This window comes from Biomphalaria glabrata, chromosome 6 (assembly GCF_947242115.1).
Source record: "Biomphalaria glabrata chromosome 6, xgBioGlab47.1, whole genome shotgun sequence".
NCBI classification, from domain to species: Eukaryota; Metazoa; Mollusca; class Gastropoda; family Planorbidae; genus Biomphalaria; species Biomphalaria glabrata.
Window position 1 is genome coordinate 11,707,418 of NC_074716.1, and position 14,398 is coordinate 11,721,815.

Genomic DNA, 14,398 nt, shown 5'->3' on the forward strand with positions numbered 1-14,398 from the left:
TTAGATTTTCTGGTGTAAGGAAAACTTCATCCAAAAAATATTACTCACTTCTTCCCCCCACCCCCCTCTCCCAGGCCTAGTTCATCTTTATTCTTTATTTTCCGTAAAAGTTTTAGTCTCACACCCCAACTCTCGTTAAAGAAAACAACAAAAAAACTTAAAATGTTTATCAGTTTGGGTTATTGAAACCAAAAGATAGTTACAAAAAAAAATTAAAATTTATCAGAACAGCATCAGACACCCATACAGTATAGAATAAGATAGAATTAAATTTTAAGAACACTAGTCAAACTAGTGCTAACTAGACCAGTATACAATGTAGATCACAAGGTATGAGCTGGCAGTGGACAAAAGCTATATATATATATATATATATATATATATATATATATATATATATATATATATATATATATATATATATATATATATATATATATATATATATATATATTCGAGCTGAAGGAAACAATCAAATAAATAACCAAAAACAGCTCCGAAGCTTGCAAAACTTGCAATCATCGCTGAAGCACTTCTGTTCGATAAATTGGAAGATCATTAAAAAAAAAAAAAAAGACACGAAATATAAAAATCTATGACCCACAACAGCATCCTAATTGCAATAAACTAGCCTGGCTTCCAAGGTGTAGCCTTTTTCTTGTTCTTTCATGCAGTGCCTGTGGAGTTTTACAGCCTTACTATTGATTAGACTATTCATATTGTTCATACTCCATGTTTTTACATTCCTCGTAGTGCTTATTGTACAGAACAGGGCGTGCTACTCGAGGGTGCCCACTTCCATTTTACTCTGCACGAGTTATCCATCTTGTTAACATCTTGTGAAAAAAAAAAAGAAAGAAATAGAGCGGTCCTAATTATCGTAGGCTTAAGTCCGGCCCTGTTTGTTAATTGACCCGCTAGGATGTGTGTATTTATATGTATAATCTTTATGAATAATACAGTCGCTGTTATTTGTCTGTATTACTTGGTCTTATTGAACTCTTCGTTGCCTTTCACTATTTCTCTGTATAATAGTGTTAGCCTTACTTACGCTTCCTTTCCCTATTGGACGGATGAAACTTGGGGTCAAAGGTTGAGCTGGCACATCGCTAGCACCCCCCCCCCCTCCGTTTTACTCTACACACAAACCAACCGCTTGTGTCAAATGGTTGATCTCATAGAGTTTATGACGGAACACGGTGATAGATCAATTGATTTTTTTTCGTGGAGAGCCACCAGTCGTCTCCCTTGTCAAGCATTGAACCCTGGTGGTCACGCCAGGAATATGAACAATACAAGACATGAACGTCCCGAGCAACCTCCGGCCAGACAATTAAGACGTTGTGCACGCACACTCAACAAGTCATTCATTTCCGGTTCTGGCCTGAATTTGTTGTCCCCCCTCCCTCTCTTACCGCTTGAAAGTCTCGTGTTTTGTGGATATAAAGTCTGTAATGCAAAGAACTAAGTATACGGTTGATTATTTATGGGTAGGCATAGAGAAGGCTTCAGCACACAGTGAGTCAAAAGCTTGAGAATCGCCTCTTTTCTAGTAGTTTTCCCTGCCTTTTTAGGATGATTGCAATATTAATTTGATTCATTGTTTCGACATCATCCTCTTCCTATTTTATTAATTATTATTATTTTATAAAATTAATTTTTATTTATTATTAATGTTTTCTTTTTAAATGATATCCTTTCCGATCTGTGGGGCTGATGAAGTAAAGCTCATTTGTTGATATAGCTTACGATTAATGAAGGTACAATGTGGCCAGCTAAACGGCCAACCTCATTCGCTTTTCTTAGTTTTCCACTTTTACAAGTTCAACTGTGGAGCATCCTAATGAAATAAATATATGTTTAAAGATCTCTCTCTCGTTTCGAAATAAATGCACACAAAAATATATAACACCTTTAGTAAAATCACTAAATTTAGAAAGCCTTCAAGAGAGAAGACTCAAAAGTAAAGTAGCGATTATACATAAAACACTGAACCATAATCTTCAAATACAAAAAAAAAAAAAAAATCTAATAAAATACTCAGAAATACACAAAGATAAAGGCTCATTCCTCGTTCCATATGCTAGGACAAATTTGTACAAATGCTTCTTCTACCCTAGTTTTATTAGAGCATGGCATAGGTTGCCTGAGACAGCCAGGAAAACCAGTGACTTAGCAGAGTTTAGGTCATTGGTTAACATGCATGACTAGATGCATGAAGCGTAGGACGTAATCATCGATTTTGAAGTAACGTCTGTATTATATGAGATAAGATAAATACAAAACTTATTTGGAATTAGCGAATTAGAAAGTATGTTGTTTGGGTGCTATTCGGAAGAAGTTCCCCACGTTAAACACATTGCGAAGATACGCTAAACACATTGCAAAGATACGCTAAACACATTGCAAAGATACGCAAAACACATTGCAAAGATACGCAAAACACATTGCAAAGATACGCTAAACACATTGCAAAGATACGCTAAACACATTGCCAAGATACGCTAAACACATTGCAAAGATACGCAAAACACATTGCCAAGATACACAAAACACATTGCCAAGATACGCAAAACACATTGCCAAGATACGCAAAACACATTGCCAAGATACGCAAAACACATTGCAAAGATACGCAAAACACATTGCAAAGATACGCAGTATGTTGCACATTATGTTGACGTATGGTGGCCGCGTGTCCCGACATATTTCTACCGCTGGTTAGTTCTGTAACTGACAAGCGTTGAGGTATGAGTTCCTTGCTTGGTGAACTTCGGGAAAGCTACAGCGTTTGTGTGCTCGTGAGTAAGTGAGGTTGATTTAGTGCTATACCTATTCATGGGGGGGGGGGACGTCTACAAGGTACTTTCAAAAGCAACAGCACAATGCTTTGTAAGGCAACATGAGGAGCAGTTTTCTTAGAATAACCTGACTCTTGTCTTCTTGCCTTCATGTTCAACAGTAGACGCTATTATCACTGTAAAATGATGTCCTTATCGCAGAGACGTGCTTCGCTAACATGTGCTGCGCTAACTTTGTTGTATAACCCACATTCTTTCCCCCATCTCAACTCATTATACTTATGAAATGGCATTCCCTACAAGTTACGCCCGCTTTCCCTGGTAGAGACCGCCGGTCATAAACGTGTTAGCCATTATTCAATTCTTGCTCTTCAGGTCCTCTCCCGCGCCCCCCCCCGCCCCTTTTTTTTCACGTCCACTTTTCTTCCCATTTTCGTGTCCTTCCATTCTATATTATGCGAAAGCGAGTCTCTGTAGTTTACGACATCGAATTTCTGTAATGTTATTTCCGCTATTGAATATTTTGGAGCCTGTGTATAATGGGGGCTGCTAGCCTTAGACAGGGGCTATGGACGTTTTTTTATGTCTTATAGTAGTCATCAGGATGTATGCCACGATGATTGTCACTGGAAAATCACTGGCTTGCCCTAAACATTCATATCAATTTGATCGAAATGTTTGTTTGGTGAAAACAAACTTTGTATCTTTAGATATTTTTCTCTCCTTCTCTTGCAAATTTTAAATATTTTCTATTATGAAATGATACTTATTTTCATATAAATTATATGCTGTCAGATAATAATCAAGACTTCTTGTGTAGCCTATGTTAGAGACCTAGTTTAGTTCAGGAACTCACCATAGTAGACTTGAATTTGAACGTGACATTTTATAGTGACGACATAAGCATTGGGTTAGAGATTAATGTAGACTTTTAGGACAGAAATACATAAAGTAAAAAAACTTCTACATGCATCAGTTGCACTTTGCAATTCTCAATCTCAAAATACTATTTATAAAAATAGTTTTGATTTCGCTTAGTATGGTCAAGCCTATTTAAAACTTTTGCATGTTTTAAAATGTGCCTTGTGTGGATAATGAGGCCCATCTCACGGGTGTTCCGCAGGTTACCTTGTCCAACATGCGCGTGTATAGCGTCTGCCTCATTAGGGCCAATTCATCAGATCACTTTTCACTTTTTTTTTTGTTCGTTTGGGTTTATTTCATGCTAAAGGAATGTAGCATCTAAATCTGGGGAGAACAGAGTGTGGGGAAAGACAGAAAGTGCTTTCTTGGGAACTTCTTCAACGCATTTCTGTGTTGTGATCGACACGAATGTGTGGAGAAAAACATTTGAAATGATTTTAACAGCGTTTGAGGGACACTACAGCTGCATTTCCTTGGCCTCTGAACCGAAGAGACCCGACTGCGAATCCTTATGAACAATGATTTTTACTTTTCGGGAACTTTTCGGGCGCCTTTGAGTCCTCCCAGCTTTAAGTGGCATCTGACATTAGTTGGGAAAAATTAAAGGCAGCTGATGATTGTGCTGGCCACGTGCCACTCTCGTTGACTGTGAGCCACAAAAACAGATGACATTTAGATTTTACATCATCTCCCCCATAAGTCGCAAGGTCGAAAAGGGGAACATAACTTTTTTTTTTTACATATCCTCATTAAATAGTTTGCATAAAAGTATATGATTAAAATCTGAAAATACCACGAAATATTATAATTCATTTTTTTGTGTGTTTGGTCACCGTGAGGTTTTAGCCAACTATTTCGTAGACCTTCTGGCGGTGCAGATGATCTATTGCTTAAAATATATTTAAAAATTCCAATATATCTGTCTGGGAGGTTTCCGTGCTGCCTTTAGGCGCCCAGGAAACACAAGTCTGTTCGAGACGGGTTTCGCGCGTAATCTCCATTGATAGGTAGCTAAATAGTTGGTGTGTCTCGGTCACACATCTCGATATCAGGTACTCGACCATTAGAGCTTGTTGTAATGTCTTTCAATACAGATCTAGAGCAAACTTACCAGATAGTACCAAAGACACGCCGTGATTAGCTCGCCTATTTCAATTAGCTTTGACTCAAACCTAGCACTGACCATTTGTCACTTAAGGCTGTAGACCCATTTCTAAAGACATTGTGTCGACCATGTTTATATGGCTACCATTTTCTTGTAAAGTCAAATGAGTGTTAGTAATTCCTACCATGATGTCATCTGCTCAATGTCTGGGTCGTGCTAGCAAGTCTTAAATTAGTTTACTAGCTCAACACTTCTACTGGCTTTTTTTTACTTGCCTTGATTTTCTGTACTGACTAAACAGGTTAGTCACAACGAAGCTCTGTACTGACTAAACAGGTTAGTCACAACGAAGCTCTGTACTGACTATACAGGTTAGTCACAACGAAGCTCTGTACTGACTATACAGGTTAGTCACAACGAAGCTCTGTACTGACTATACAGGTTAGTCACAACGAAGCTCTGTACTGACTAAACAGGTTAATCACAACGAAGCTCTGTACTGACTAAACAGGTTAGTCACAACGAAGCTCTGTACTGACTAAACAGGTTAGTCACAACGAAGCTCTGTACTGACTAAACAGGTTAGTCACAACGAAGCTCTGTGCTGACTATACAGGTTAGTCACAATGAAGCTCTGTACATAGAGTAAAACTCGAAGGTCTACATCTAGAACAGTTAAATAAATTCTGATCTCGCAAAGTCGTATACAAAGGACAACGCAAGCAAAAGTTTGTTATCCCCAAATCTCACATATAGTCGTTGTGTAATAAAGACATCACAGGTTTACACTATACCTGAGAATAGAACACAGCCAATGAAGTGAACCAATACCAGCCAACGGAAACAATAGCTTGCTGCCTGCTCTTTGCTGTTTGTTTACGAAATTAACTGAAAAACAAAAGCCACTTATTGAATGAGCTTTTAATTACGTCATATCCTTATTTTTTAAATATGTTGAAAACGTTCTTGCACGGACAGTCTGATCTAAATTATATGCACACTCAGAGAAGCTATTTAGAATTTATTTAAAAGATCATTCAATTTCCTAAAACAATTCTCGAAATACTTACAATGTCGGATTTAATTTTCCGAACACGCATTTTCGTTTTTTTTAAAAATAAGCTGCACATTCATGTAAATTATTTTTAAAACATAATTAACCCAAGCACATGTAGTTCTGTTACAATGATAAAGCGAGATCAACCGAAGCTAAGTGCACCATGATAGACGTCCAAAAAATATATTAGCGTTTCTCTTGCTAAATATGCTAATAATGATAATACAGTAAAAGGCAGGTATTGCTGTCTAGTCAACTGAACGCACTCACACTACAATGAGAACAGGGAGAAAGCTGTTGCGATTTTCGGAATTATTTTGTGTGTACTGTGAGTACTGCAGCGGCCTCCTAGAAGTTCGCTAATCTCCTTTTGTCATCTTGTTTCTAGAGTAGCCTATTGATTTCTCTATACTTTCACCGTGTGGGGGGCTCACTAGGTTAGGACACTGGTCACTATTAAACTATTTGATGTGTGTCGTGCTATAAATTCTCATCGACAACTGAGGGGCTTCTCTGCCCTCCCCATCCCCCCCTCCCAGTCACATTAAAGTTCACACTTGCTGCGATTGAACACGTTGAACTATTAGCGGTGGTTCAACTGGGGATCGGTAACTCCGGTCTTACAGAGGCATCGCTTTAAATGAAACTGCACCGACCGTAGGGAGGTCGCCTTATGTAAGCGTTCAGGTCAGAGTGATGTCAAGAGACTTCAACACTAGCCTATTAAAGTATTCGGCCTAGGGGCATATTAGTCACTTCAAACAAGCCCACATTCGTTCTAACGTTGTAACCATCGCCGTGTTTCTGAAACACTTGTTTCCTTTCTTCACACACAATTTTACTGACATTAATTTCTTTTGTAGATAAATGTTTTCTTTCAGTACTGATTAGCCGAACAGTAAATACATACATCTGCTAAGTCTAAGTGAACCAAATTCCTAGATCTACTTTAGACTGTTTCAAGTTTGTTAACATAAGTGCCAATCATTGTAAACAGATATTATAACGATATCCACGCATGACAAAAGTTTTCATATAATTCATCGTCCAATGGTGATCGCCCCCCCCCCCCCCTACGTCCAATGGTGATCGACCCCCCCCCCCCTACGTCCAATGGTGATCGACCCCCCCCCCCCCCCACACCTACGTCCAATGGTGATCGACCCCCCCCCCCCCCCACCTACGTCCAATGGTGATCGCCCCCCCCCCACCTACGTCCAATGGTGATCCCATCTCCAAGAATCCCAACGTACTAACACATTGTCTAACTACATTTCTCATTCTGGGTGTTGTGATTGAGGTTTTTATAGGCGTTTTTTGTTTTGATTTGTAGGAGGACCAAAACCGCGGCAAAGCCAACTGGGAACATTTAAACGAAGATCTCCATGTCCTGATCACAGTTGAAGACACTCGAAACAGAGGAGAGATTAAACTCCAGAGAGCTAAAGAGGAAGTCAAGAAGTTGTTAGTTCCAGCAGTAAGTAAACTTTTATTTTTGTATCTAGATCTACACTTCAATTGTTGTTATTATTTGAGATTGTTGGGGGGGGGGGATAGTGTTCTGTTCATTGGGTCTAATGTAATTCTGTAGCTAGATATGTATGTAGTTATTTGTGAGGGGGGAGGGGGTATTGTTTAATGAACCAGGGCTGTGTAGATAGCTGTATAAAGTACTGTTGAAGACTTGGGGTTTGAAGAGGATTTGTGGTATGCAACTTTAGAAGACCAAAAAAAAAATGTAGGTTGGATCAATTTGGGAATCCAGCTTTATCTTCACAGTCCTGATCGAACTCTTGACATTATTACTAACACACACTTTTATTATTATTTATGTTTAAGTATACAGCTAAGCGCTGCATTGTGTAAAGAAAGACATAACAATAGTCTAATAACAATGTTACGTGCGCAGCATAGTGTGAATGTGGAGTGGTGCATAGTGTGAATGTGGAGTGGTGCGAATGCGTGTTGAAAGAGGACAACAGAGGAGAATTAGAAAATGGATTAATGTATACGAGGTTATTATTGACATTATTTTTTTGAACCAAGATTAAAGTTCTCATAAATCTACTATTGATGGATCTGTTTGGTGTATGATTAAAGAGTCTCGTGACAGACGTAGCAAGTGGCGTCCAACCGTTCTCTTCCTCTTTCAACACGTTCTCTTCCTCTTTCAACACGCATTCGCACCACTCCACATTCACACTCTGCTGCGCACTTAACAATCAGTTGACTTTTTGTTTTATTCATTTGTTAATGTAGACCTATTGTTTACGGCAATGTTTTAAGTCTACTCAATGGTACAAGAGCTCTAGAGTTTAATATAGAGATACACTCTAAAGTAATAGAAACTCTTTCGCCTCATTGGAAAAGTATTTCTATTCATTTCCCAGTTCTAGTTTTGTTCTCGTTGTTTCTTGGCCCTGCTTGCAGATGTCTGCAGACGATGGCTGATTCCCAGCTTCTGCTGTTGACATCTTTCATTGTTACTGTTACCTCTAATCTCACAGTCTCAGATTGAAACTCTTGATTAGTTGAGTTGTTTAGGTTCTATTGAAAGTATCAACCACAGCTCCGCTCTCTTTGGTTTAGGGCTGAAATAGTATATATTTTCTCGCAACAGACAACTAGTTATTGAACTTTTTTTTTTTTTTTGCTTTTGTTTAATGTTAAAATGTTAGCTGACATAACATTGTTCGCTACCAACTTTGACATCAGAATCCATGTCAAATAAACAACAAAAAGTTATTCCCCTCTAACATTACGTTATACATGTACCTTTGTATACTGTCAGACGAAGAGAAGTGGCCCCCATGACAATCACGTGTTGCTCACATTCAAGCCTTACGCACACCCCTAGGTTTGCACCAAAAATACCCATCTCCCTATTTTTTTGTTTGTCTTGATGATTTGTAAAACCTGAGGGTTAATTCACGTGGTGGCCTACTAGTTAATTATTCCAGCAGTTCGTGAACACCTATTCAGACCTCGTGGAACACTAGGGTACCAAAGAACACTCATCTACACACTATCTTACAGTCTGAGCACTTTGATAATATCCAGATGTATATATTACATTCATCGGATTGAAGCGTGTTTTCAAAGTGAAGCTAAACAAGCATTTTGATATTTGTATAGGTTTAAATGTTTCGTTTCGTTGCCCATACACACGTGCATTTGAACGAAATGTAAGCTGGGATATTTCCTGAGTAAGATTACAGCGTTCGTTGTGATCACGACTCGTCAAGTAGCGTGGCAAGCAGACGAGATTTCCCTCACATCTTCGCGCATTAACATTGAAAACACAAATATCTCGAAAAAGTTTCCGCACGCTTCCCGCCCCCCCCCCCCCGGGCGGTCTCATCTTTCTCTTTTGGGCCATGCCAGAAATAGACTTGACAAAATGTTCAAAAAAAAAAAATAGAGCCGGGGATCTGGAAGAAGATTAAGAGGACAGTTTTATTACTTCACGGTCAGCTGTCCCAAAATAAGACATGGTTTTAATTCTCTAAGCGCATTTATTTGAACGAGATAGACACGGGAGACTGACAACTGTTGCAGGCCATTATCGTGTATAGCTATTCTTTCATATTTTTTGTTTTTACTTTAAAAAAAAAAGCACAAGTGACAATTACAGTCCTGAAAGTAGGCTTTTATGTTTCCCCGTCAGCGTGGAGTAGGCAAGTGTTAATAAATCGCAAGGGTTTTCATACATGATATTAGAGTTTAGAGTATAGTTTAGGGAATGACATTTATCGTCTGATTCAGAATAATTTGACATGTACTCGCTCATACGAAACTCTTTAGATAAAGATCTATTTTCAGCGACTCTAATCTTAGTCTTGATTAAAATATGAAATGAAGTCGATGTTGAAAATGACTCGTAGAAGTCATTACAGCATAGTTTCAGGTGTTGGATGGAATAGCGTGTCTGTGTGTTGGTAAGAAAATAGAGCATCACAGACCTACCTTAATGGAGAAAGCATGCTTTTACTGGTTGGGGGGGGGGGGGGAGCGGTGGAATCATGCTTTCTGCTTGTGAGTGAGTGACAGGGGGGGGGGGGGAAGGTAAAATTGAGAAACTCCATGTAGATCTAGATCTAATTATTGCCACCTAGAAAACAACAACAAAGGACTGTGGCTCTCACTGACTAGGCATCTTGACACTTCACTGGCTTATTATACTTAAACACTATACACTGTGTTTTGTTTTACTTTGTAAAGTACTACACACTGTTGTTTTACTCCCAATCTCACTACATACTGTGTTGTTTTACTCCCAAACTCCCTGCACACTGTGTTTTACTCCCAAACTCACTACATACTGTGTTGTTTTACTCCCAAACTCGCTACACACTGTGTTGTTTTACTCCCAAACTAGCTACACACTGTGTTGTTTTACTCCCAAACTCGCTACACCTTGTGTTGTTTTACTCCCAAACTAGCTACACCACTGTGTTGTTTTACTCCCAAACTCACTACATACTGTGTTGTTTTACTCCCAAACTAGCTACACCACTGTGTTGTTTTACTCCCAAACTCGCTACATACTGTGTTGTTTTACTCCCAAACTAGCTACACCACTGTGTTGTTTTACTCCCAAACTCACTACATACTGTGTTGTTTTACTCCCAAACTAGCTACACCACTGTGTTGTTTTACTCCCAAACTTGCTACACACTGTGTTGTTTTACTCCCAAACTCACTACACACTGTGTTGTTTTACTCCCAAACTCGCTACATACTGTGTTGTTTTACTCCCAAACTAGCTACACCACTGTGTTGTTTTACTCCCAAACTCACTACATACTGTGTTGTTTTACTCCCAAACTAGCTACACCACTGTGTTGTTTTACTCCCAAACTTGCTACACACTGTGTTGTTTTACTCCCAAACTAGCTACACCACTGTGTTGTTTTACTCCCAAACTCGCTACACACTGTGTTGTTTTACTCCCAAACTCACTACACACTGTGTTGTTTTACTCCCAAACTCACTACACACTGTGTTGTTTTACTCCCAAACTCGCTACATACTGTGTTGTTTTACTCCCAAACTCGCTACATACTGTGTTGTTTTACTCCCAAACTAGCTACACCACTGTGTTGTTTTACTCCCAAACTCGCTACACACTGTGTTGTTTTACTCCCAAACTCACTACATACTGTGTTGTTTTACTCCCAAACTAGCCACACCACTGTGTTTTTTACTCCCAAACTCGCAACACACTGTGTTGTTTTACTCCCAAACTCGCTACACACTGTGTTGTTTTACTCCCAAACTCACTACATACTGTGTTGTTTTACTCCCAAACTCGCTACACACTGTGTTGTTTTACTCCCAAACTCGCTACACACTGTGTTGTTTTACTCCCAAACTTGCTACACACTGTTTTGTTTTACTCCCAAACTTGCTACACACTGTGTTGTTTTACTCCCAAACTCGCTACACACTGTGTTGTTTTTCTCCCAAACTCACTACACACTGTGTTGTTTTACTCCCAAACTCCCTACACACTGTTTTGTTTTACTCCCAAACTCGCTACACACTGTTTTACTCTTAATTCTCTTATGTATCTTCATATTGTCTCCCACTACTATTTATCTCATGGTTTTGTTGTCTGGTACACTCAGTTGCATTACATCTCCTGAAAACATCTGGCCTTTTGACAAATTATAAATCATTGTACCTATTTAAGATGTCACTTGAAGTTTGTCATCTTCTTGTTGGTATTGCCTGTATCAATTTTTTTTTTGTCTTATCAATAATATAAATCTTGTCTTATTGTAGATCAGCATGTGGGCTTTGAATGTCCATTTTGTAGTTGGTATCAAAAGGCATATATCCTGTGTATTATACCTATTTTATTTTTGGTCAGTTGTGTAGTTTATAATGTGGAGTTGTTGATCTCTCAGGCAAGACACAATATTTCTAACTAAAATGGCACTTTATCAGCAGACAACACAGATCCCCCCCCCTCCCCAAGAAGCCACTGGAGAAGACTTGGAAGCACTAAGCAGCTGACAGAGTGATTGTATAATTAGTGGCTACAGGAGCACTATCACCTCTCCCCACATGCCCTGTTCTAATCAGATTCTAGCAATTTATAGTGTGGGGGCCTGGGTGAGACTTGGGTGAGAGTGACATTTGTAGGGAGTGACCTGAACCTAAGCATTATTGTAGAAACACAAGGCTGTAGTAAATGTTGAGTCTTTTTTGGGCTGTAGAGAGGTTTCTTCAATTTAAACTGATTATAATTAACAGGAAAATCAACCTATCAAGCTTGTAGATCTAGTACTGAAGGATAGACTGCTTAAAGATATTGACAATATATAGACTAAACTTAAAAAATATTGTTTGCCTGAATATAAGTATATATATACATTTGTTATAACAAAAATGTTAGTTGATAGAGCTTGAGTTTATTCTACAAAAAGATGTGATCTAGCTGGTGACTGGTCAACACACCAATGAAACACAGGCATAGTAAGTTAACTAAAAGCAGTAGAGTTGAGATTGAGTTGGTCATCATAAAGTGAAAAGACTTCTAAATATTATCTTGTTTGTGGTTAGATTTGAAATCTAGTTCTTGATTTGAAGAAGATATGTAAACTACATTAAAGCAAAATTTAATTTTAGACTAAGGAAGCCTAGTTAGTAGAGAAAAGTTTAGCTAAGTTAGCAAGTTAACATGTTTTTTACTCAATTAATTGTAGACTAAGGTGGTTTGGGTTTGAATCACTATCTTTTAACATGACACCTATTGTCTAGTGAGATACCTTTAATATAATCTTGTATAAAGGAAAGACCATAGCAAATATACAGAAACATTACTTATACTAAGTGACTTTAATTATCAGTTGAGTCTAAGCATAGGCCTAAACTTTTGATAGAACTATTAATTTGTACAGGAATATCTATTCCTGTTGTTACTATTACCTATTTCTTAAATCTCCAAATGGAAGTGGCGTGCCTTTTATATTTAGTGTTTAAGAATCTTTTCCTTACCTCTGAACCCTCTTCTGAAATGATGCAATGGTTTGGTCCATTGGAGCTTGGAAACAGTAACTGAAATGACTTTCATTGCCACTTGAGTCCAAACTAAATGTAGTGGAATGCTGGCTGAAACCAGTATCTACTGTATCTCTTGGAATGCAGTGCCAGTAGTCTGTGACCCTGGCTTTACCTTTTTTCACATCTTGAGAGTTGTCAGTCATTCTGAAATGATGTATCTGTATCTTAATCCAGATACTGAACTGAGGTAGTTTCCTTAAAGTGTAGCTAGACACTTGGAATGATGTCTTATCCCAATTACTGATCTGTTATCATTAGATTGGAATGATGTCTTATCTCAATCACTGATCTGTTATCATTAGATTGGAATGATGTCTTATCCCAATTACTGATCTGTTATCATTAGATTGGAATGATGTCTTATCCCAATTACTGATCTGTTATCATTAGATTGGAATGATGTCTTATCTCAATTACTGATCTGTTATCATTAGACTGTAAAACAAAACTGGGAATGTTCTATTCATATTGCTATGCTATACTTACACTGTAGCTAGACAAGTAGGTTGTTGAGGTTGTTGTTTTTATTCATATCAATGAACCAATGAGTTAACAACTAATGGTTGTGGATGTCTTGCTGAACTAATTTTGTATCCTACACTTTCACTGCCAGGTCTTTTCCCAGTTTTCTAACTCTTCTTCTTAGAAATGTCAGTCCTTCAACAAAAGATCATTTTACTGTAAACATCCCCATGTTATTCTTACACAGTATATGGGACTGAGGTGTAATTTGCAGTTTAGACTCTTTCATAAGCTAAGCTAGAAAGTGGCAGGATTGTAGTATTATCACAACTATATTGGATAAGCATATAGCATTGACACATTCCTCCTAATTTATTATTTCCTGTAGGCATACTTCTAGAGAAATGTTGGTTTTAATTATTCAAAAAGTGGGAAGATGAAAGGTTTAATTATGTTAATATTTAAAAACATAATTTTGTTAAGTCATTGCCTCCTGTTAAGTAGTCTTCAACACATCAGATAAAAATGTTTGTTTGTAAAATGTTTTACATGTTCCTTCAGAGTTGAAGATAATTACTTCCTAGTCCAAACCTCCCGCAGGACGACGGGGGATGGGAGCGGGCAGGGTTTGAACCCGGGACCATCGATAAATCTGAACGACAGTCCAGCGTGCAAACCGCACGACCAGGCAGCCAGATAACATTTCTAAAAGTTGATTTGCGTACTGTTTGTATTATGTTTGCGTAGTATGTTTGCGGGGGAATATAGATTATTAAAACTATTTTACTGATTCTGTTTCATCTATACAACTAAACAGAAATGTTCAATTAGAAACAGTGCTGAAACTTTTAAACTCTAAATCTTCAAGACTGAAAGACTAACTAAATTTAGAAATAAAATTATTCTGGGGTTAAAGAACAACACTAATGAACATTAAATAGTAACCATTTTATACTGTGTTTTTTAATTTAGACTAAA

General features: G+C 38.0%; 1 protein-coding gene across 7 annotated transcripts in view; it reads left to right on the plus strand.

Annotated features, from left to right (window-relative positions):
- Positions 1-14,398, plus strand: part of LOC106074839 (protein quaking-B-like) — a 56,561-nt gene that overhangs the window by 23,194 nt on the left and 18,969 nt on the right. For all 7 annotated transcript variants that reach the window (XM_013235716.2, XM_056034074.1, XM_013235719.2 and 4 more), the window contains exon 5: positions 7,221-7,364. In XM_013235716.2, the coding sequence (XP_013091170.2) occupies positions 7,221-7,364 (144 nt within the window). The remainder of the gene's footprint in view (positions 1-7,220; positions 7,365-14,398) is intronic.